The sequence below is a fragment of the Oncorhynchus nerka genome, linkage group LG3, assembly GCF_034236695.1.
Source record: "Oncorhynchus nerka isolate Pitt River linkage group LG3, Oner_Uvic_2.0, whole genome shotgun sequence".
Classification (NCBI taxonomy): domain Eukaryota; kingdom Metazoa; phylum Chordata; class Actinopteri; order Salmoniformes; family Salmonidae; genus Oncorhynchus; species Oncorhynchus nerka.
Genome location: NC_088398.1, coordinates 57,995,226 through 58,020,255, shown reverse-complemented (window position 1 = coordinate 58,020,255; position 25,030 = coordinate 57,995,226). Strand labels below are relative to the sequence as shown.

Sequence of the window (25,030 nt, the reverse complement as noted above, 5' to 3'; positions counted from 1 at the left end):
TTTGTTAATTCTTTCCAATGTGTCAAGTAATTATCTTTTTGTTTTCTCATGATTTGGTTGGGTCTAATTGTGTTGATGTCCTGGGGCATGTTTGTGTTTGTGAACAGAGCCCCAGGACCAGCTTGCTTAGGGGACTCTTTTCCAGGTTAATCTCTCTGTAGGTGATGGCTTTGTTATGGAATGTTTGGGAATCGCTTCCTTTTAGGTGTTTGTAGAATTTAACATCTCTTTTCTGGATTTTGATAATTAGCAGGTATCGGCCTAATTCTGCTCTGCATGCATTATTTGGTGTTCTACGTTGTACACAGAGGATATTTTTGCAGAATTCTGCATGCAGTCTCAATTTGGTGTTTGTCCCATTTTGTGAATTCTTGGTTCGTGTGCGGACCTCAGACCTCACAACCATAAAGGGCAATGGGTTCTATAACTGATTCAAGTATTTCTAGCCAGATCCTAATTGGTATGTCGAATTTTATGTTCCCTTTGATGGCATAGAATGCCCTTCTTGCCTTGTCTCTCAGATCGTTTACAGCTTTGTGGAAGTTACCTGTGACGCTGATGTTTAGGCCAAGTTATGTATTGTTTTTTTGTGTGCTCTAGGGCAACGGTGTCAAGATGGAATTTGTATTTGTGGTCCTCGCGACTGGAACTTTTTTCGAACACCATTATTTTTGGTCTGTCTCTATCTTCCTCTCTTTCCCTTTCCCACCCCCTCTACCTCTGTCTGTCTCCCTCTCCTCCCCCTTCCCTTCTTCCCCCCCTCTCTCTGTCCATACTGTGATTTATCCCCAGGTCATGTCATCAAATGCAGCCATCTATCAGACGTTTTCATCATACATGGGTTAAGCATTCATTAAGGCAATTATTTAAAACAAATAAAAGCCATACCAAAGCGGCAACGCCTCTAAAGTTGAATTTACTGGCATGAAATGAACCCTCCTCTCTTATGCCCTCGCCCTGCTTAGGAGCAACGCAACAATGTATGTTATATTAATTAGGTAAGGCTGATAATGGACTTTGAAGGTGGTTAGTAGAAGTGTAAAGTGTCTGTCCACCGACTCCACTTAAAGGATACAGGATATGATTACATTGTTGATGATTGGACAGCAGTTCACTACAGTTTTGATCACAAGGACTTGGATTTTGAATCTAAAAGGTACATCCTAATTGTTGTTACAGTGCAGATACAGTATTCAGTATGTCTTGCTGACAGAGGGATGAACAATCAATATATCCATCACATATCTTGTCTAGTTTAGATCCTCATAAACCACCTTTTAAAGCCATCAGAGCAGTTTCCCTCCTAGCTCTCTCGGTGACCCTCTACCACTGTCCTATTCTGTCTTCGTGGATCAGTCTCATCTCTCATCTGTCAGTGTTTGAGGAGAGACAGCTCTGAGTCAGTTACACCATTTCCATCCCCTGACCTTGGTTGTTGCTGGAGGTTGTTTCTGCAGACTATCTAAGCAAGATATTGGACCAGGCAGTGATCTTTCTGTCCTGCTAGCTAGGCCAAACCCTCCACCAGGGAGGGCTGGAGGGATTCCTGTAGCCTGGTCCCAGATCAGTTTGTGTTTTTTGCCAACTTCTATTGTCATGCAATAGCAGTACAAACTTGTGGCAAGACAGCACAAACTTGTGGCAAGACAGCACAAACTGATCTGGAACCAGGCTAGGATTCTTAGGCCCAACAGGCTTTAGTTCTCGAAGTCACCACGGGGTAGATAGATGAAGAGGACATGAACAGGGCTGTGTTGCTGCTAACCCACTAGAGAAAACACTTCTGTTCCCTTCCCTCTTGGGCCTAATGTGAGCAGACAGTAATTGTTGGATCTGACAGGATAAAGCTAATTTGTTTGGCCAATCTCTGGGTGAATGAAGACCATGCTGATCAAGCAGTGAAGGCTCTGAGGGGAGGACGGCTCATAATAATGGGTGGAACAGAGCAAATGGAATGCCATCAAACACATGGAAACCATGTGTTTGATGTATTCTGTACCATTCCACAAATTCCGCTCCAGTCGTTACCACGAGCCCATCCTCCCCAATTAATGTGCCACCAACCTCTTTGATCAGACCCATATGAAGACTTGACAACAAATGTCCACATAGCAACTGGGGGCAGACCCCAGTGTTGTCTCTGGGCAATTGGGTATCATTGGCAAAAGTGAGCATTAAGTAATACAGTAATACAGCACCAACGCTCCTGTAAATCGTGACAAACTCACCAAAATTATCCCATTGACACTTTGGAGTAAATGTATGTTTAAAACCAGAGATGTTGGTTCTAAGAGGCAGTTGACCTTTAAAGGGTGACTGAACTTCCTGATTTGGCCTTGTTTTTTATTTGGTTAATTAAGAAATGCTAGCGGCATGACTGAATTAAAATGTGAGACTGACTTTCCCATATGAAAAAATACAGTAACACTTGATTTGGATAGTCTGTCTAGCATCTACAGATGGACAATCTACAGACTATCAGTAACATTTCAACTAACTATATGCTAACCCTAACCTTTGTCATAACCCTTACCCTAACCCTTATGCTAAACCTAACGAACGCTAACCGTAACCTTAGCAAGCAGTTGCTTATCAACAGATAGTATGACTAGTATGAGCATCTTCAGATAGTATGAGCATCTTCAGATGGAAAATCTGGGCTATCCAAATAAAGTGTGACCAAAAATACTACAGTTTACTATAGAATAATACAGTACTGGGGGCCTCCCGAGTGGCACAGCAGTCTAAGGCACTGCATCACAGTGCTATAGGTGTCACTACAGACCCGGGATCGATCTCGGGCTGTATCACAACCGGCAGTGATAGGGAGTCCCATAGGGCGGCGCACAATTGGCCCAGCATTTGGCCGGGGGGGCTTTACTTGGCTCATCGCACTCTAGCGTCTCCTTGTGGTGGGCCGGGCGCCTGTAGGCTGACCTCGGTTGTCAGTTGAACAATGTTTCCTCCGACACATTGGTGCGGCTGGCTTCAGTGTTAAGCGGGTAGGTGTTAATAATTGCGGTTTGGCGGGTCATGTTTCGGAGGACGCATGACTCGACCTTCACCTCCCGAGCCCATTGGGAAATGCAGCGATGAGACAATATCGAAATTGTGGAGAATAATTATAGTACACAAAATAACTTACTGTATAATTCTGTAGGAACTGTAGTATACTGTATAGTACCATACTACACACTGTAGTAACCCTTGATTATATGTAATACTGACTTTATAATGTTGTAGTATACCGTAGAATACTATAGTATATACTACAGTATTATCCACAAAAAAACACTGTAGTAAATACAACAGTAATGTCCACAAAAACACTACGCTTTTTTAACTATAGTAATTAATACAGTATTTAATTTGCATATACCCTGCCCATTCCCCTCCCCATATCCCAAACTGTGCCACCCATAAGTGAGAAACCTACAGTACAAGTATAGACCATATATTGTGTTCCCTGCAGGTTATAGTTTTGGGATTTGAGTGGTATTTTGGGTGGAAGGGATGAGGTTTGTAGGGAATTCTTGATTTTGTTAGAAATTCAGGGTTTGTTAAGAGAATATAGTAGTATAGGTAGGCTGTGACTGGCCTCACACTCCAGTACAGTACGTGGCGGTGTATGCACCTTTCAGTTGGTTGCGAATCTGCCAATAAAAACTTGAAGAAGATACAGGCTATAGAAAAGAGCAGAAGCTCTAAACTATCCATTCAGACCCCAGTCCTACCTACCTACAGGCTATAGAAAAGAGCAGAGGCTCTAAACTATCCATTCAGACCCCAGTCCTACCTACCTACAGGCTATAGAAAAGAGCAGAGGCTCTAAACTATCCATTCAGACCCCAGTTCTACAGGCTATAGAAAAGAGCAGAAGCTCTAAACTATCCATTCAGAACCCAGTCCTACCTACCTACAGGCTATAGAAAAGAGCAGAAGCTCTAAACTATCCATTCAGAACCCAGGCCTACCTACCTACCTACAGGCTATAGAAAAGAGCAGAGGCTCTAAACTATCCATTCAGACCCCAGTTCTACAGGCTATGGAAAAGAGCAGAAGCTCTAAACTATCCATTCAGACCCCAGTTCTACAGGCTATAGAAAAGAGCAGAAGCTCTAAACTATCCATTCAGACCCCAGGCCTACCTACCTACAGGTTATAGAAAAGAGCAGAAGCTCTAAACTATCCATTCAGACCCCAGTCCTACCTACCTACAGGCTATAGAAAAGAGCAGAAGCTCTAAACTATCCATTCAGACCCCAGTCCTACCTACCTACAGGCTATAGAAAAGAGCAGAAGCTCTAAACTATCCATTCAGACCCCAGTCCTACCTACCTAGAGGTTATAGAACATTTGCTCTATTAGTATTTCTCCAGTAGGTTTACTCAAGGAGAAAGCCTATGTCAAAGATAATAAAACAAAAACCCTATAGTAAATACTGCAGTATTTGAGTATTTACTGCAGTAATATCCGCAAAAACACTACAGTAAATAATACAGTATATTACAGTCCGCAAAAAACACAGTCTGTAAATACTCAAATATACTACAATCCGCAAAAACATGACATTAAATAGTATATACTACAGTTCTTTTACTACAGTTTTATATTATAGTTAACTGTCAATACTATAGTATAATACAGTAAATACTACCGTAAAGTCCACAAAAACACTGCACTGGGTTATGACCAGAATGATCCTATTTACACTTTGTAGTCGATTTTGAATTATACGTTTTTTTTAGGGGCAGTTGTTCTTTAATCTGTGCCTACAACACCGGCCCCTTATGTTGAAAATATAGGCTAGACTCATCTTGATCAACTTGTCATAGTTCAAACCAGTCATTTCAAAACTTTCTCTATCACATATTTACCAAGGGACAATTAATTCTGTGGATAATAACTCAGAGAGTATAGGTAGACTGTTAACAGTGTATTGGTATGCCGTTCAGGTACACCTCACTCCCTGTGGTATACTCACACGCAATTCAATTTATTCAAAAAGGTTGCCAAATTTGGGAAATTGTCAGATCTCAAGCAAAGCTTTATCAGATGCAAATCACTAAACAGCTCCAGTATGAATAGCTCTGAATATGCCTCTCTTAATTGGCCTTCTCTGGACATAATACACACACACACACACACCATTTTTCACAGAGGTCACTGTCAGTGCCTTCTCTTCGTGCGTTCAGTTTAAATTGAAATGAAATGCTTCCCTTTCATACAGTGAACAGCAGAGCAGCAACACCTCTCCCTCCATTAGATCTCCAAGCCCGAAGGAATAGTCTGATAAAACCAACCTTCATATTCTGTATTACACCATTTATTTTGCTTCGCAGGGCTCACCTCCAGTGGACTTGTAGTCTAATGACACACACACAAGAATTTACACAGACGCATGCTTGCATGTGCACACGCACACACACACATTTGTTTTACTATTCTTGTGGGGACCAAAAAATGTATTCCTATTCAAAATACTATTTTCCCTATCCCCTAATCCTAACCCTAACTCATAACCCCTAATTATAACCCTTACCCTAACCCTAACTCATAACCCTTAATTATAAGACTTTTGGAGACTTTTATCTCCCTCACCAACTTCAAACATCTGCTATCTGAGCAGCTAACCGATCGCTGCAGCTGTACATAGTCTATCGGTAAATAGCCCACCCATTTTTACCTACCTCATCCCCATACTGTTTTTATTTATTTACTTTTGTGCTCTTTTGCACACCAATATCTCTACCTGTACATGACCATCTGATCATTTATCACTCCAGTGTTAATCTGCAAAATTGTAATTATTCACCTACCTCCTCATGCCTTCTGCACACAATGTATATAAACTATTTTTTTCTACTGTGTTATTGACTTGTTAATTGTTTACTCCATGTGTAACTCTGTGTTGTCTGTTCACACTGCTATGCTTTATCTTGGCCAGGTCGCAGTTGCAAATGAGAACTTGTTCTCAACTAGCCTACCTGGTTAAATAAAGGTGAAATACATTTTTTTTAAATAATAAAAATAAAAATAAATAACCCTAACTCATAACCCCTAATTATAACCCTAACTCATAACCCCTAATTATAACCCTAACCCTAAACCTAACCCTAACTCATAACCCCTAATTATAACCCTAACCCTAAAGCTAGCCCCCAAGCATAAAATATCATTTTTCCAGTGGGGACCAGTGAAATATCCCCACTTGTCCGAATTTCCCTTGTTTTACTATCCTTGTGAGGACTTCTGGTAACCACAAGGATGGTAAAACGAAACCACACACACACACATCGTTGTGTATCCCAAATGACACCCTATTCCCTATATAGTGCACTACTTTTGCGTCCTTGTCAAAAGTAGTGCACTATATACAGTTGAAGTCGGAAGTTTTCATACACTTAGGTTGGAGTCATTAAAAAAACGAATTTTTCAACCACTCCACAAGTTTCTTGTTAACAAACTACAGTTTTGGCAAGTCGGTGAGGATATCTACTTTGTGCATGACACAAGTAGTTTTTCCAACAATTGTTTACAGACAGATTATTTCACTTATAATATTTCACTAATTCACTGTATCACAGTTCCAGTGTGTCAGAAGTTTACACTAAGTTCACTGTGCCTTTGAACAGCTTGGAAAATTCCAGAAAATTATGTCATGGCTTTAGAAGATTCTGGTGTTCTAATTGACATCATTTGAGTCAATTAGAGGTGTAACTGTTGATGTACTTCAAGTTTCAAACTCAAACCTACTTTCAAACTCAGTGCCTCTTTGTTTGACATCTTGGGAAAATCAAAAGAAATCAGCCAAGACCTCAGAAAACAAATTGGAGACCTCCACAAGTCTGGTTCATCCTTGGGAACAATTTCCAGATGCCTGAAGGTACCACATTCATCTGTACTAACAATAGTACTTAAGTATAAACACCATGGGACCACGCAGCTGTCATACTGCTCAGGAAGGAGATACATTCTGTCTCCTAGAGATGAATGTACTTTGGTGCAAAAAGTGCAAATCAATCACAGAACAGCAGCAAAGGACCTTGTGAAGATGCTGGAGGAAACAGGTACAAAAGTATCTATATCCACAGTAAAACGAGTCCTATATCGACATAACCTGAAAGGCCGCTCAACAAGGAAGAAGCCACTGCTCCAAACCCGCCATAAAAAAGCCAGACTACGGTTTGCAACTGTACATGGGGACAGAGATCATACTTTTTGGAGAAATGTCCTCTGATCTGATGAAACAAAAATATAACTGTTTGGCCATAATGACCATTGTTATGTTTGGAGGAAAAAGTGTGAGGCTTGCAAGCCGAAGAACACCATCCTAACCGTGAAGCACAGGGGTGGCAGCATCATGTTGTGGTGGTGCTTTGCTGCAGGAGGGACTGGTGCACGTCACAAAATAGATGGCATCATGAGGGAGGAAATTATGTATATATATTGAAGCAATATCTCAAGACAGGAATTTAAAGCTTGGTCGCAAATGGGTCTTCCAAATGGACAATGACCCCAAGCATACTTCCAAAGTTGTGGCAAAATGGCTTAAGGACAACAAAGTCAAGGTATTGGAGTGGCCATCACACAGCCCTGACCTCAATCCCATAGAAAATTTGTGGGCAGAACTGAAAAAGTGTGTCCGAGCAAGGAGGCCTACAAACCTGACTCAGTTACACCAGCTCTGTCAGGAGGAATGGGCCAAAATTCACCAAACTTAATGTGGGAAGCTTATGGAAGGCTACCTGAAACGTTTGACCCAAGTTAAACAATTTAAAGGCAATGCTACCAAATACTAATTGAGTGTATGTAAACTTCTGACCCAAATCAAATCCAATTTATTTGTCACATACACATGGTTAGCAGATGTTATTGCGAGTGTAGCGAAATGCTTGTGCTTCTAGTTCCGACAATGCAGTGATAACCAACAACTAATCTAACTAACAATTCCAAAACTACTGTCTTATACACAGTGTAAGGGGATAAAGAATATGTACATAAGGATATATGAATGAGTGATGGTACAGAGCAGCATACAGTAGATGGTATCGAGTACAGTATATACATATGAGATGAGTATGTAGACAAAGTAAACAAAGTGGCATAGTTAAAGTGGCTAGTGATACATGTATTACATAAGGATGCAGTCGATGATGTAGAGTACAGTATATACGTATGCATATGAGATGAATAATGTAGGGTAAGTAACATTATATAAGGTAGCATTGTTTAAAGTGGCTAGTGATATATTTACATAATTTCCCATCATTAAAGTGGCTGGAGTTGAGTCAGTGTCAATGACAGTGTGTTGGCAGCAGCCACTCAATGTTAGTGGTGGCTGTTTAACAGTCTGATGGCCTTGAGATAGAAGCTGTTTTTCAGTCTCTCGGTCCCAGCTTTGATGCACCTGTACTGACCTCGCCTTCTGGATGATAGCGGGGTGAACAGGCAGTGGTTCGGGTGGTTGATGTCCTTGATGATCTTTATGGCCTTCCTGTAACATCGGGTGGTGTAGGTGTCCTGGAGGGCAGGTAGTTTGCCTCCTCTTCATTTTCCATCTTCATATTTTCTAGGATACCACCACCAGTGATAGTCTTAGAAAAGCGCCAAATGACAGGAGTAACAGTGAACCAAAATCAGATGTCTTAATTTAGGAAGAAGGATGGAATGAGGCAAAACTTTAAGCACAGTAATTGTATGAAATAACCATGAGACCAGAGCACAGTGCCTTCTTGCTCTATGAATGTTAAAATGAGAGAGAGAGACAAAGAGAGAAAGGATGGACCGATAGAGAGGCAGAGTCAGAGACAGAGACCCACACAGTGCATAAACGTATGATTTCTAGATAGGTTTTCTGATGCCCCCATCCACACTCAGCCACAGTAAATCAATTGGCTGGAACGGTGCTATTCATTACTTCCATGACCTTTCAGCGTCTGACTCCTCAACCAGAGACCAATGAGGAGTTGTCCTGCTGCTACTCACAAGTGTCTGTGTGTGTGTCAGTGTGTGACCCTGTGTGTCCGTGTGTAGCTATGTGTGGGGGTAACCTGATCCACATACGATCGTGAGCCAGAGGTTTATTTTGGTATTCACCCTCACGTGCACTGCCTAGCTCACTCAAGCCTACCGGTTGTTAGCTACTAATATTCGCTTCAGGAAATTATATTTCCTTTATATTAATAAAGTAAAGATAAAGAGACACTGTATTTGCTTGATAGACAGTAGCAGTAGACTATAGATGAGTCTCTTTTATGGTTGATACGAGTATGCAATCCATTGTCTGGTGGTCTCTTTAATACACAGAACATCCATTTTTCCTTTTCTCCACTGTGCATCAATGGTAAATATTGACAGTGGATTATTAAATACATTGTGATGAAGCCATCAGATTCAGCCTTAAAGCACACAGTGCGTTGTCTGAATAAGATAAAATGCTAAATATGATCTCACCACTTGTAATGTAGAACCAGCCAGATATTACTTTTCAAAAGACAGGAGGTCGATTAGTCTTGATTTATGGCACAGATATAATGTCAGTGTATTTCACTATGACCAGTAGATGACAGTGTTGTGTATTTAATGGCTCATGTCATGGTTGCAGCTCAATTACAAAACAAAAATGATAGATTGGCTAAGTAATAGTGAAGTCTATGACTATGCATTACATTTTGCGACTGGAAAAAAAACATTCCCTTCACATCCATCATACCAATCTTTGTGTTGAGACATAAATATTATATAAATAGAGAAGGATCTATTCTCTAGGCATCTCCTCTTTTGGGTTATACTATAAAAATCTTGTCTTGCTTATAATGAATCATCAAGAGACGCGTATGGTTTAAAATGTTTCTTGATCATCACGGCACATTTATTGTGTTCTAATAATTGCTTTTCATGGCTTAATATTGACAATAAAACATGTCAACACTGCTCCCTCTATGTATTATCTGTGGAATGCTCAGCCACTGAATGTGGAGGACAGCTTAGTTCGCCCTAAACTGCAATATGTGTTTCACATCCCTTGACATTAACACTATTGACACTAACTGCCTTGTGGAAAAAGTCAAGGGAGAGAATAACAATAACACCAATGTAACACAGGTCCCTTCACAATGATCTGTTTAAGGAGCAAAGTGCCACGGAGGAGAGAAAGGCAGCCTTGGAGGCATTGCTCTTTCACTCCAGCCAGAGAAAATGCCAAAGACGTCCATGAGCGAACAGAGACACAGTATTCCCTCCCAAAAGAGCTATATTATGGAGGCCATTCACTGCAGAGTTGCAGAGTGTAAAACAAATGTTTTATATCAAATCAAGTTATATTTGTCACATGCTTCGTAAACAACTGGTGTAGACTAACAGTGAAATGCTTACTTATGGATCATTTTCAACAATGCAGAGTTAAAGATAGAAAATGTAATAGAAAAATAGAAATAGTGACATGAGGAATAAATACACAGTGAATAACAAATAACAATATAAAGTAAAAATAACAAGGCTATATACAGGGAGTACCCGTACCTAGTCAATGTGCAGGAGTACGAAGTAATTGAGGTAGCTATGTACATATGCACAGTAGGTAGGGAAAATGTGACTAGGCAACAGGATAGATGATAGGCAGGAACAGCAGTGTACGGTGTGTGTATGTATGTATGTATGCATGCATGCATGTATGGTGTGCATACATGTGTGTGTTGGAGTGTCAGTGGTAAGTATGTGTGAATGTGTGGGTAGAGTCCAGTGTGTGTGCATAGTCAGTATAGGGGTCAATGCAGGTCGTCTGGGTAGCCATTTGATTAGCTATTTAGCAGTCTTGTTTAGCGGTCTTATGGCTTGGGGATAGAAGCTGTTCAGGGTCCTGTTGGTTCCAGACTTGCCGTGCGATAGCAGAGAACAGTCTATGACACTCAAACTCATCTCTGGACCTTGAAGTCAATTTTACAGCATTTTTTCATTGTTCCCATCTAATCAACGACTGATTTATACCTGGGACACCAGGTGGGTGAAATTAATTATCAAGTTGAACAGAAAACCAGAAGGCTCCAGACCTCGTAGGGTAAGAGTTGAATACCCCTGATCTATGCCTTGGGTGGCTGGAGTCTTTGACAATTTGTTATGACCTTCTTCTGATACCGCCTGGTATAGAGTTCCTGGATGGCAGGGAGCTCGGCCACAGTGATGTACCTGGCCGTACTCACAACCCTCTGTAGCGCCTTGCGGTCGGGTGCCTTGCAGTTGCCGTACCAAGCGGTGATGCAGCCAGTAAAGATGCCCTCAATGGTGGATCTGTGGAATATTTTGAGGATCTGAGGGCCCATGCCAAATCTTTTCAGTCTACTGAGGGAGAAGAGGTGCTGTCGTTCCTTCACAACTGTGTGGGTGTATGGACCATGTTAATTCCGTAGTGGTGTAGACACTGAGGAACGTGAAGCTCTCGAACTTCCCCAAAACAGCACCATTGATGTGGATGGGGGTGAACTCAGTTTCCTGTAGTCCCTGTACTAAATACAGTGTACTAGATGTTAGTTTAACCTATTGTATATAAACAACAGCAAAATAATAGAATAAACTAGGCTGGAATAGAAAATGGCCTTTACTTTTATAACCCAAAGAGCATTGGTTGATAGCTGAATCCTGGAGTGCCCTTAGGGAGGGAGCATTTGTCTTTGAGTGCCTGGATGGATGAGGGGATACTGAGGTTGTGATGCGTGTCTATTCACATTTTCAAGTCTGCTAAATGACTTAAATGTAAATGTAAAGCCATGAAACAAATGTATTTATTTGATGAGAAATCCAGGATCCTTAATTTTAGTATTCCTAGCTATGTTTGTTTTGGTGAAACCAGTGACCCAAAGAAACTCTAACCCCGTCTGTGTGATGATAAGCCTTTGTAATGTGAGTGAATGCCACCAGGCAGAGTGCTTAAGGCTAGGGGAGGGAAGCACAGTGACATGTCCTAGCTGCCACTGCCAGGCTGGCTGGTTAATTGAATTAGACCATAGTGTCTGTGTTTCATTGAGGTCACAGCAGGACTTGAGCTGTCTGTCTGGCCACAGGGACCTCAGTAGACCTCGAATGCATCCCAAATGGCTCCCTATACAGCGGGGCAAAAAAGTATTTAGTCAGCCACCAATTATGCAAGTTCTCCCACTTAAAAAGATGAGGCCTGTAATTTTCATCATAGGTACACTTCAACTATGACAGACAAAATGAGAAAAAAAATCCAGAAAATCACATTGTAGGATTTTTAATGGATTTATTTGCAAATGATGGTGGAAAATAAGTATTTTCTCTATGAATACAATTAAGACTCACGACAGGAACCAGTACGGACGCGGTTGCCGCTTTACATTTCAGCACCACTAAATAGTCCGCTGCCTGCTTTATTAGTTAACTGTCAAGTCACTTATTTAACTAGGCAAGTCAGTTAAGAACAAATTCTTATTTACAATGACGGCATACCCCAGCCAAACCATAACCCGGATGACGCTGGGACAATTGTGCGCCGCCCTGTGGGACTCTCAATCACGGCAGGTTGTGATACAGCCTGGAATTGAACCATGGTCTGTAGTGACACCTCTAGCACAGATGCAGTGCCTTAGACAGCTGTGCCACTCGGGAGCCAATTAGTTAACTGTCTCCTGCATTCGCTCTCCTCTGTAGTAACTATCACACTCAACTGAACGACTTGATTAGTGTAGTGTTAGCTAGCTACATAGTTGTCTTTGCTGTCTTCGTATCCAAGATAATTGTGTAGTTTAGAGTGTGTAGTCTTAGAGTGATTATCTTAATTTACCGAGGTTAGCTAGCCAGCTATTTGTCGTCCTTAACGTAGGAGTCACTCCTAGCTAGCCAACAGCTAGCCAACGTCTACTGAATAGAACTTTCGCATTCCGGTCGCATTCCGCTTCGCTCCACAGGTAGAATCACATTTTCATTTAATTTCATTACAGTCCCAACGGTGTGATTTGTTTGATCGTAGCTAGCTACATAGCTAGCTACATAGCCGTCTTTGTTTCAAAGATAATTGTGTAGTCTAGAGCGATTTTCTAGGTTAGCTAGCCAGCTATTGTCGTTCTTTTAACGCAACGTAACGTAATCAACACTGCTAGCTAGCCAGCTAGCCCCCGAATAGCAGCATTGTAGAAACTTTACACTCAACGGAACGACTTGATTAGTGTAGTGTCAACAACGCAGCCACTGCCAGCTGGCCTACCTCAGCAGTACTGTATCATTTTAATCATTTTAGTCAATTAGATTCTTGCTACGTAAGCTTAACTTTCTGAACATTCGAGACGTGTAGTCCACTTGTCATTCCAATCTCCTTTGCATTAGCGTAGCCTCTTCTCTAGCCTGTCAACTATGTGTCTGTCTATCCCTGTTCTCTCCTCTCTGCACAGACCATACAAACGCTCCACACCGCGTGGCCGCGCCACCCTAATCTGGTGGTCCCAGCGCACGACCCACGTGGAGTTCCAGGTCTCCGGTAGCCTCTGGAACTGCCGATCTGCGGCCAACAAGGCAGAGTTCATCTCAGCCTATGCCTCCCTCCAGTCCCTCGACTTCTTGGCACTGACGGAAACATGGATCACCACAGACAACACCGCTACTCCTACTGCTCTCTCTTCGTCCGCCCACGTGTTCTCGCACACCCCGAGAGCTTCTGGTCAGCGGGGTGGTGGCACCGGGATCCTCATCTCTCCCAAGTGGTCATTCTCTCTTTCTCCCCTTACCCATCTGTCTATCGCCTCCTTTGAATTCCATGCTGTCACAGTTACCAGCCCTTTCAAGCTTAACATCCTTATCATTTATCGCCCTCCAGGTTCCCTCGGAGAGTTCATCAATGAGCTTGATGCCTTGATAAGCTCCTTTCCTGAGGACGGCTCACCTCTCACAGTTCTGGGCGACTTTAACCTCTCCACGTCTACCTTTGACTCATTCCTCTCTGCCTCCTTCTTTCCACTCCTCTCCTCTTTTGACCTCACCCTCTCACCTTCCCCCTACTCACAAGGCAGGCAATACGCTCGACCTCATCTTTACTAGATGCTGTTCTTCCACTAACCTCATTGCAACTCCCCTCCAAGTCTCCGACCACTACCTTGTATCCTTTTCCCTCTCGCTCTCATCCAACACTTCCCACACTGCCCCTACTCGGATGGTATCGCGCCGTTCCAACCTTCGCTCTCTCTCCCCGCTACTCTCTCCTCTTCCATCCTATCATCTCTTCCCTCTGCTCAAACCTTCTCCAACCTATCTCCTGATTCTGCCTCCTCAACCCTCCTCTCCTCCCTTTCTGCATCCTTTGACTCTCTATGTCCCCTATCCTCCAGGCCGGCTCGGTCCTCCCCTCCCGCTCCGTGGCTCGACGACTCATTGCGAGCTCACAGAACAGGGCTCCGGGCAGCCGAGCGGAAATGGAGGAAAACTCGCCTCCCTGCGGACCTGGCATCCTTTCACTCCCTCCTCTCTACATTTTCCTCCTCTGTCTCTGCTGCTAAAGCCACTTTCTACCACTCTAAATTCCAAGCATCTGCCTCTAACCCTAGGAAGCTCTTTGCCACCTTCTCCTCCCTCCTGAATCCTCCTCCCCTCCCCCCCTCCTCCCTCTCTGCAGATGACTTCGTCAACCATTTTGAAAAGAAGGTCGACGACATCCGATCCTCGTTTGCTAAGTCAAACGACACCGCTGGTTCTGCTCACACTGCCCTACCCTGTGCTCTGACCTCTTTCTCCCTCTCTCTCCAGATGACATCTCACGTCTTGTGACGGCCGGCCGCCCAACAACCTGCCCGCTTGACCCTATCCCCTCCTCTCTTCTCCAGACCATTTCCGGTGACCTTCTCCCTTACCTCACCTCGCTCATCAACTCATCCCTGACCGCTGGCTACGTCCCTCCCGTCTTCAAGAGAGCGAGAGTTGCACCCCTTCTGAAAAAACCTACACTCGATCCCTCCGATGTCAACAACTACAGACCAGTATCCCTTCTTTCTTTTCTCTCCAAAACTCTTGAACGTGCCGTCCTTGGCCAGCTCTCCCGCTATCTCTCTCAGAATGACCTTCTTGATCCAAATCAGTCAGGTTTCAAGACTAGTCATTCAACTGAGACTGCTCTTCTCTGTATCACGGAGGCGCTCCGCACTGCTAAAGCCAACTCTCTCTCCTCTGCTCTCATCCTTCTAGACCTATCGGCTGCCTTCGATACTGTGAACCATCAGATCCTCCTCTCCACCCTCTCCGAGTTGGGCATCTCCGGCGCGGCCCATGCTTGGATTGCGTCCTACCTGACAGGTCGCTCCTACCAGGTGGCGTGGCGAGAATCTGTCTCCTCACCACGCGCTCTCACCACTGGTGTCCCCAGGGCTCTGTTCTAGGCCCTCTCCTATTCTCGCTATACACCAAGTCACTTGGCTCTGTCATAACCTCACATGGTCTCTCCTATCATTGCTATGCAGACGACACACAATTAATCTTCTCCTTTCCCCCTCTGATGACCAGGTGGCGAATCGCATCTCTGCATGTCTGGCAGACATATCAGTGTGGATGACGGATCACCACCTCAAGCTGAACCTCGGCAAGACGGAGCTGCTCTTCCTCCCGGGAAGGACTGCCCGTTCCATGATCTCGCCATCACGGTTGACAACTCCATCGTGTCCTCCTCCCAGAGCGCTAAGAACCTTGGCGTGATCCTGGACAACACCCTGTCGTTCTCAACTAACATCAAGGCGGTGGCCCGTTCCTGTAGGTTCATGCTCTACAACATCCGCAGAGTACGACCCTGCCTCACACAGGAAGCGGCGCAGGTCCTAATCCAGGCACTTGTCATCTCCCGTCTGGATTACTGCAACTCGCTGTTGGCTGGGCTCCCTGCCTGTGCCATTAAACCCCTACAACTCATCCAGAACGCCGCAGCCCGTCTGGTGTTCAACCTTCCCAAGTTCTCTCACGTCACCCCGCTCCTCCGCTCTCTCCACTGGCTTCCAGTTGAAGCTCGCATCCGCTACAAGACCATGGTGCTTGCCTACGGAGCTGTGAGGGGAACGGCACCTCAGTACCTCCAAGCTCTGATCAGGCCCTACACCCAAACAAGGGCACTGCGTTCATCCACCTCTGGCCTGCTCGCCTCCCTACCACTGAGGAAGTACAGTTCCCGCTCAGCCCAGTCAAAACTGTTCGCTGCTCTGGCCCCCAATGGTGGAACAAACTCCCTCACGACGCCAGGACAGCGGAGTCAATCACCACCTTCCGGAGACACCTGAAACCCCACCTCTTTAAGGAATACCTAGGATAGGATAAAGTAATCCTTCTCACCCCCCCCCCTTAAAAGACTTAGATGCACTATTGTAAAGTGGCTGTTCCACTGGATGTCATAAGGTGAAAGCACCAATTTGTAAGTCGCTCTGGATAAGAGCGTCTGCTAAATGACTTAAATGTAAATGTAAATGTAAATGAATGAAGTAAAAATTTAACGATTGCATTTATTTAGGTAGCATTTAGGTAACTTCCTTCTTGGGACATTGCATTTGGAACTTTTTGAATCTCGGGTCTGAGATTTTTTATTATTGATATAAAATACATAATTAATTTGGGGGGCCAAATAATATTTGGCAGCTTTACATTTCAACACCACAAAATGGTCTGCTGCCTGCTTTATTAGTTAACTGTCTCCTGCATTTGCTCTCCTCATGAATGAAGTAAAACATGTAGTTGTGCATTATTTAGGTAGAGTAACTTCCTTCTTGGGACATTGCATTTGGGACTTTTTGATATCTCGGGTCTGAATTTTTTTTAAATTATTATTTTTATTTAAAAAATTATAAAATTCAAAATACATTTTGGGGCTTTGGGGGGCCAATAATTTTGTTGGTGGGCCAGATTCAATATCCAACACAGCAACCTTGCTTAGCTATCAGAACACAGGTTTACACCTGCCCTATTTTACATGGTCCTTCAGAAGAGCCGGATATAGGAACCACCACAATCAAGAGGATGCACCAGCCTGACCCAACTATCACGCAGCCCCGGCGTGAGACTTGCCTCCCAGATAATGTGATAGATTCTGACCTGAGAGGTCCAGGTTATGTTAGGCACCTTGCCACGCACTGTTACGTCCAACCAAAGAGAAGAAGAAGACTTCTATGATCAGGCACTCTCCACCTCACCCAGCAGCAGTCCCCGTGAGTGGATTGTCACCTTCAGAGAGATGGAGCAAGAAATCAAGTACCTTGCAGCGAGGTTAGCCACCTGCACGAGTACAGGTTTACGTACCAAAACATAAAAATTAAGAATGCAGCCCTCCTGCGCAAGGCAAGAGAACAATCAGAAACAATAATAGAACTGACATGAGGCCACCAAGGATGACTATGAAACACTTCACTATGAGGTGCGAGAACTCAAGGCTCCAGATTCTACTCAGCTACAGACACCATGGCCAACCACATCTCAACACACCATTAAGCAACACCAAAGTCAGAAGATGCACATCAGAGACAGACCAGTACCTGCGCCTCACACAAGGAGCCAACCTCCAGACAAAGATGAGGATGTGTGTTCATCAGACCCCAACATTGTGGCTGCGGCGCTCAGAGAGCACATAAGACACTCAGAGATGGCACAGGCCCCCTCCAGATCAGCAGCAGCTGTGTCACCTGACCACTCTGTAGCCCCAAGCAGACGGCACCATCACACTGAAGACAGACATTGGCACCCTTCTCTGTGGGAACCCTGAAACCCCCCTGGCGATGTCAGGACTACTATGACAGATCAAATAGAGGATACTACTAGCCTGACTGCCACCGTTCTGCTTCCCGTCATCACAGTTCTCCATGGTGCACCCAAACCAGAAAAAAACATACTTCCTACCATACCAGACTTTGTCCATCCTGGCCCGAGAGAGTTTGCACGTATGAAAATAGCCCCAGAGAACATCTGTCAGCAGATACGACCGAAAGGTTCAAGTTCCAGATCCTCACCAATCACCTGAGACTGGAAGAGGCCCTGTTGATCGCAGATTCAGGTACCCATATTCAGACACCATATACTCTCTCACTAAGCAGTATGGACAACCACATCAGCTGGCCCTGCGTCGCTGACCTTATGGATGGCCCTGAAATTCGCAGTGGAGATGGTAAGGCTTTCTGTATGTTGGCACTCAATCTGTTCCCTGGTGTCCATGTTGGAGCAGCTGGGAAGGAAAGGTGACATGGAGCGGGTCCAACGTTTTCCGGCTGTCAGGAAAGCTCCCACATGACCTAAGGTCCAACTTCAAGAGGTTTGTCCACCAGCTAAAAATTCACATTCACACACTACTCAACTTCGCTGACTCATTGGAATACGAAATCCTTATCCAGGAAGATGGGTCTGTGTTCACCAGTAACTGTGGGAAGGATCAGCGCAGAAAACACAAACCCCCTCTCAGAATAACCACCATTCTCCTCTACACTAACGAAATCGCCAGACTCTGCCTCTCCTGCTCCAGAACCAACCCCCGATCCTGCCGCCGCCAAGACACAGGAAAAGTCTGTCCCTACTGTGAAAACACCAAGCACTTTCTCAATGATTGTGCTAACTTCAAGCAGCTCACAAAAGAACAGACAATCAGCTGGATAAAGAGCAACCACATATGCTGCTGTTGGAGCCGAGGCCATCAGTCAGCCAAGTGAAGCATCATGCAAGGTCTACAACAGAAAGCACCTCACAGTCCTTCATGATGTGAACGAGAGAGCTAATGAGAGAGTCTGCAACAACACCCCAAAGGAGAGCACCTGTCTAGAGAGAGCCTCTTCTACATCAATGCCCAGACTGCAGCAACAAAGTGATGTTAAAAGTCAGTAAAGTTTTGTGGTTTACACCTGCCCTATTTACACTTTTAATAAAAACCTTTATTGAATACAACCACCGGTTGAAGTCAGAAGTTTACATACACCTTAGCAAACTACATTTAAACTCTGTTTTTCACAATTCCTGACATTTAATCATAGTAAAAATTCCCCGTCTTAGGTCAGTTAGGATCACCACTTCATTTTAAGAATGTGAAATGTCAGAATAATAGTAGAAAGAATCATTTATTTCAGCTTTTCTTTCTTTCATCACATTCCCCAGTGGGTCAGAAATGTACATACACTCAATTAGTATTTGGTAGCATTGCCTTTAAAATGGTTTAACTTGGGTAGCCTTCCACAAGTTTCCCACAATAAGTTGGGTGAATGTTGGCCCATTCCTCCTGACAGATCTGGTGTAACTGAGTCAGGGGTGTAGGCCTCCTTTCTCGCACACGCTTTTTCAGTTCTGCCCATTAATGTTCTATAGGATTGAGGTCAGGGCTTTGTGATGGCCTCTCCAATACCTTGACTTTGTTGTCCTTAAGCCATTTTGCCACAATTTTGGAAGTATGCTTGGGGTCATTGTCCATTTGGAAGACCCATTTGAGACCAAGCTTTAACTTCCTGACTGATGTCTTGAGATATTGCTTCAATATATACACATAATTTCCTCCCTCATGATGCCCTCTATTTTGTGAAATGCACCAGTTCCTCCTGCACCAAAGCACCCCCACAACATGATGCTGCCACCCCGTGCTTCACAGTTGGGATGGTGTTCTTCGGCTTGCAAGCCTCAAACTTTTTCCTCCAAACATAACGATGGTCATTATGGCCAAACAGTTCTATTTTTGTTTCATCAGACCAGAGGACATTTCTCCAAAAAGTATGATCTTTGTCCCCATGTGCAGTTGCATACCGTAGTCTGGCTTTTTTATGGTGGGTTTGGAGCATTGGCTTCTTCCTTGCTGAGCGGCCTATCAGGTTATGTTGATATAGGACTCGTTTTACTGTGGATATAGATACTTTTGTACCTGTTTCCTCCAGCATCTTCACAAGGTCCTTTGCTGTTGTCCTGGGATTGATTTGCACTTTTTGCACCAAAGTACATTAATCTCTAGGAGACAGAACATGTCTCCTTCCCGAGCAGTATGATGGCTGCGTGGTCCCATGGTGTTTATACTTAAGTACTATTGCTTGTACAGATGAACGTGGTACCTTCAGGCATCTGGAAATTGGATGAACCAGACTTGTGGAGGTCTCCAATTTGTTTTCTGAGGTCTTGGCTGATTTCTTTTGATTTTCCCATGATGTCATGCAAAGAGGCACTGAGTTTGAAGGTAGGCCTTGAAATACATCCACAGGTACACCTCCAATTGACTCAAATGATGTCAATTAGCCTATCAGAAGCTTCTAAAACCATGGCATCATATTCTAGAATTTTCTAAGCTGAATAAAGGCACAGTCAACTTAGTGTATGTAATCTTCTGACCCACTGGAATTGTGATACAGTGAATTATAAGTGAAATAATTTGTCTGTAAACAATTGTTGGAAAAACTACTTGTCATGCACAAAGTAGATGTCCTATCCGACTTGCCAAAACTATAGTTTGTCAACAATACATTTTTGGAGTGGTTGAAAAACAAGTTTTAATGACTCCAACCTAAGTGTATGTAAACTTCCGACTTCAACTGTACATAAGCTGATATTCAATTGGCACATGCACATTCGTGCTGAGTTGAGCAACACAAATTAGGAAAAAGTCAGTGGTTGTATTCCATAAACATTTTTCTCAAAAGTATGAATTTCTGCACCCCGTGGAAGGACCGCAGTTAATTACCTTATCTATTATATAATAATAAAGCTTTTGTCCTATGCATAAGTAGGCTAATTCCATGAATTCATATTTTTGGATCAAATTATTTGACTTCCCAGCTAGCATTGAGGAATCGGCCCAGAAGCGGCCCTCTTCCGGGGGTCAGAACTGATTGAATCAGCCCGGAATCGGGTGTCGGACTCGGCCCGGAATCAAAATGAATGACTGCCCAGAATAGGCCTAAGAACATCCGGCCGTTTCCGTCTACCGGAATTCAGCCGACTCTTCTGGCATCTTAGAAGCGGGCCGATGCAAATGTAAATAAATGTATACAAAATTACCCGATTTAGTAATTTTAATCATTACTATTATACATTTTATATATACAAATTTTACCCATCCACAAAAAATATTTTGTGTTGGCGGAAACACCATACACCTGTCAGCGTGCATGCGCCTGGCCAGCCACAGGAGTCCCTACAGCGCAATGGGACAAGGACATCCCGGGTGCAGCCAGCACAGGTCTTGAACCAGCATCTGTAGCAACACTGCGATGCAGTGTCTTAGACTGCGGAGCTACTTGGGAGTCTCCTGACAATTTGTTTTATGCTTATCAATTGCCTTTCGCAAAGTATAAAAATGCTAAAGTACTACACAGGACTCTTAAAGAATTTCATTTAAATGTTAATTGTATTTTTTGATTACAGAAACAATGAGAAAATATTGAAAAATAAAGAATGAAATATTACTTAAATAAAGCAGCCCGTGTAATCTGCCAGAGAGTAGCCCCAATCTGCCTGAGCCCCAAGTAATACATTTGGGGCAGATAACTCACACCGGAATCAGCCCGAGCTCAATCCCCACATCCTAGCCATAAGTAATAATGCCGAAGGCGGCCCAAACTCAGGCCACATGACGTCAGCCGAATCTGACTCTCAGCGGAGTGCCTCGAGTCTCAGCCGGGATCGGCCCAGATCCACTGTGCTAGCTGAGTTGAAGGCAAAAAAAGGGATGTGACTATTAGGTTTCAAAGCCTTCGACTAACCACTGTGCCACAGAGTTTTAATAAACAATGTGGAATAAACTTTTATATGAGTGAACACCAGAAGCTGCTATTTATTGCTGACCAGCAGATGTCACTAATGTGCATTGTGTTAAAAGCTCTGAGTAATAAATCGTTTTTCAACACAATTTGGTGATTGCGCCAAATGCTTCAGAACACCTGACAATCCCATCACTAGTTCCTACCCTCACAATCATAATGACTCCAGCTAAGATCCAGTAATATACAACCTAGCGTCCTTTTTTTCTAAGTTAATATCTAGCTAGTATCTTCAGGCATCCTCATTAGTGGTACTTGTGTTAGCTATTTGTTCACCTGTACCTGCCCGCAATTGCTAATAACCCATCCTCAACCGCCCAACTATATGTGATAAAGTGAAAATCTGAGGCCCGCATCGGACCCAACCTGCCAATTTAGAAAATGCGCTGTAGGCTACAGTCAGAGTAGGCAGAACGATTTTTTAACAGGGGTGTAATATTTTTTTGCCTGATTTAGATGTTTCTGACTATAATTTCTGACCTTTTGGTAGGCTATTTGTTAGTTAACTTTTCTGTAATTAGATATATGCAGCTTCTCTTCTGTCATTATATGTTGCCCTAGAAGACTAAATAAACCCTTGATCACTAGAATGTCATAAATCGATAGAATGAACGCTTCAATCTAGTTGGCAAAGGTCAAGTTTTCTGCTTCTTTCACAGAGCAAAGACGATTAGAGTCCGGAAGGAAAATGCATTAACTAAAAGAAAAAGGGGAATACATCAGTTTGAGGGTTGTCAGGAAATAGAAAACTGTGAACACGTCCCATATATGTTTCAGATAAGATTTCAGTTCGGCTTGGATGCATATTTTATGGGGTTGAAATACTATCAGCTTTTATGATGCTGATAAAGATAGCCCCTCTACAGGTTCACATTTTTTCAAGATGCTAAAAGAAAAATAATATTTCTCCACTTCTGTTCCTGACTAAAAATGTTCTGCTCCAGCTGTTACCAAGAGCCCGTCCTCCCCAATTAAGGTGCCACCAACCTCCCGTGCTACAGTCAGATTTCAGTTTCCATTTAAACCATCTGAACAGTAGGCAGTTCCCTTCTTCTTCGGGATTTGGTTGGAGGATCGCATCCAACTTTTTGGTGTGCACACCGCCACCTACTGTACTGAAGTGTGAGGCCAGTCATGGCCTACATACATTCAATTCTCTTCATTAGTCCCGTTCCTCTAAGAAAATGAATATAGCCCTAGACACCACCACCTACACTCATTAAAAACCCACTACACCATTCCACTACTTTGACCCTATGGACCATGCCAACGGCCTGGGAGGATGGGACACCACCCCTCAACACACCCTGTAACTTTTCTGAAGTCAAATCTCGTATACCCAAATACATCTCTGCAGCTGTCAACACAACATATATTTTCCGTGACCATTTCTACAGTAAGGACATTAAGAAGCAGACCTTGCTGAATCATAAACACTTGTTTTTCTGTCCCTCTATCATGGCACAAATATGACTCAAATATTCCCCATCCCTCTCTACTTTCTTCACTGCCTCAGCATATGACACCTTCTGCACTACTCTGACTCTAGCCACTTCAGCCTGCCTCTCGCACTGGACACTTCTGATCACCAGTAACATGGGCACCCCTACAGTTAATGCACACAACTTGATCCACCAAAACTACACAGTCCTCTGTCCCATGACCTTCTGCACACTTCCCTCATCTTGGAATCTCCTTCCTACACACTGCTGCGACATGGCCATAAACGTTACACTCAGGTAAAAACAACAACAACGCAGTGGATTCGGCACAAACTTTGTCAGGTAAAGACGGACTCAAAATTCAAAAAGGACTGGCAGTGAATCCTGTTTTACCACGCTCTCCACAGGGTCTGCGACGCACCAAGCGATGGGCGTTACAAACACCTGGAATCTTCAACTTCAATTGCTCCATCGCCACACTTAATGCTACCCCAAAAATCATTCCTTTCAATGGTGCCCTGTTCCTAAGAGCAAAGTAAGAAACAAATCTTGACCCAAGTTGCATGAGAAGGAGCACCCCCTCCCTCTGATCAGAAGAGACACAAACAAATATCACAAGTCCACTACAGGTTACCTTCACTGATTCAACTGAACCCAACTCCTTTCTCACCCAGCTTTTCTCTCATTGAATTAAACTCTAGCTGTCAGACAGGGAAATGGTTCCCATCATACAATTTTTTCCATACAGGATTTTATAAACACCTCAAATAAGGGATGTGTTTCGTTTAGGCTTACCATGGTGTGACGTTTTTAGAACCATGTAAATCTCTCTCAGACAAGGTGACTTTAATTAATATATTTGGCTCTATTTACTCTCTGATTCTAAAATGATAATTAGCATCAAAGGAGACATTGTGCAAAACTAGAAATCCCTGCAAGCTACTGCCGTGATCTCAAGTTGACACTTTTGTTAAAAGTTGTGACAATTTAAAACTTGCATAAGACAGTTTTCAGAATTGTCAATTGCAAGAAATGTTGCCAATTTATTGTTACATTTAGCTAAAAGTAGAGCTAATCCAGAGATTCTTACCTTTGCCTCGATTCGTCAGTCTCGCCCAGAGCATCATGGCATTTATAGTTCTTTATGATAGCCACATTAGCAGCTAATTAGCATTTTATTTTGGGGTGTTAAATACAGGTGAATATATTGATAAAAATCACGTTCTCCTAGAGAGATTTACACGGTTATCATAACGACACACCAGGGTATGCCTACATGAAACACGGCCCTTATCTTAAGTGTTTCTAAAATCCCCTATGGGAAAAATGTATGGTGGAAAAACGATTGGAACCATTTCCCTGTTTGACTGCTAGGTTTTATGGGTATTATGACTCATACTGTGGTACTCTATCAGCTCGCAAAGTTACCTTCCTTTGTGCTGGACATGGAGACAAACAGATGATATCCACGAGTTCATCTGAATCAGGTAAAGTAGCTAAAGTATCCCTTTGAGAACCGACCCTAAACCACCCTACGGGGTTGAGTAAATCAGCGCATCACTAATCCTCATATCTGAGATCATCATACAGGGCACTTGTTACATCGTAATATGAGATGTACGGCAACATAGTTAATTGACTTTGTTGTTTGATTTGTTCGCTTGCAAATTACATTAGAACAGTAGGCCTCATTGATTTCGCGTTTACATGCGTTCTTTTTGGCCCTTACTGGTATCCGTAGCAAAACTTGCGGAAAAGGACAGGGGGGGAAATGGCTACGAAGACAAACGACAACGATTTAGCAGTGGAGTTGAGCTCTACTTCTAAAGAAGAGGTAAGAAGTTTACACTC

General features: G+C 43.4%; 1 protein-coding gene and 1 non-coding gene across 2 annotated transcripts in view; both read left to right on the top strand.

Annotated features, from left to right (window-relative positions):
- The first annotated feature begins 4,348 nt into the window (after positions 1-4,348).
- LOC115116879 (U7 small nuclear RNA) lies at positions 4,349-4,405 on the top strand. The gene has a single exon (XR_003861609.1). It is a non-coding gene; the product is annotated as a U7 small nuclear RNA (small nuclear RNA).
- Positions 4,406-24,906: 20,501 nt separating this feature from the next.
- Positions 24,907-25,030, top strand: part of LOC115111403 (pre-mRNA-splicing factor CWC22 homolog) — a 50,998-nt gene continuing 50,874 nt past the window's right edge. The window contains exon 1 of the mRNA XM_029637421.2: positions 24,907-25,013. Within this exon, the coding sequence (XP_029493281.1) occupies positions 24,951-25,013 (63 nt within the window). The 5' untranslated portion in view covers positions 24,907-24,950. The remainder of the gene's footprint in view (positions 25,014-25,030) is intronic.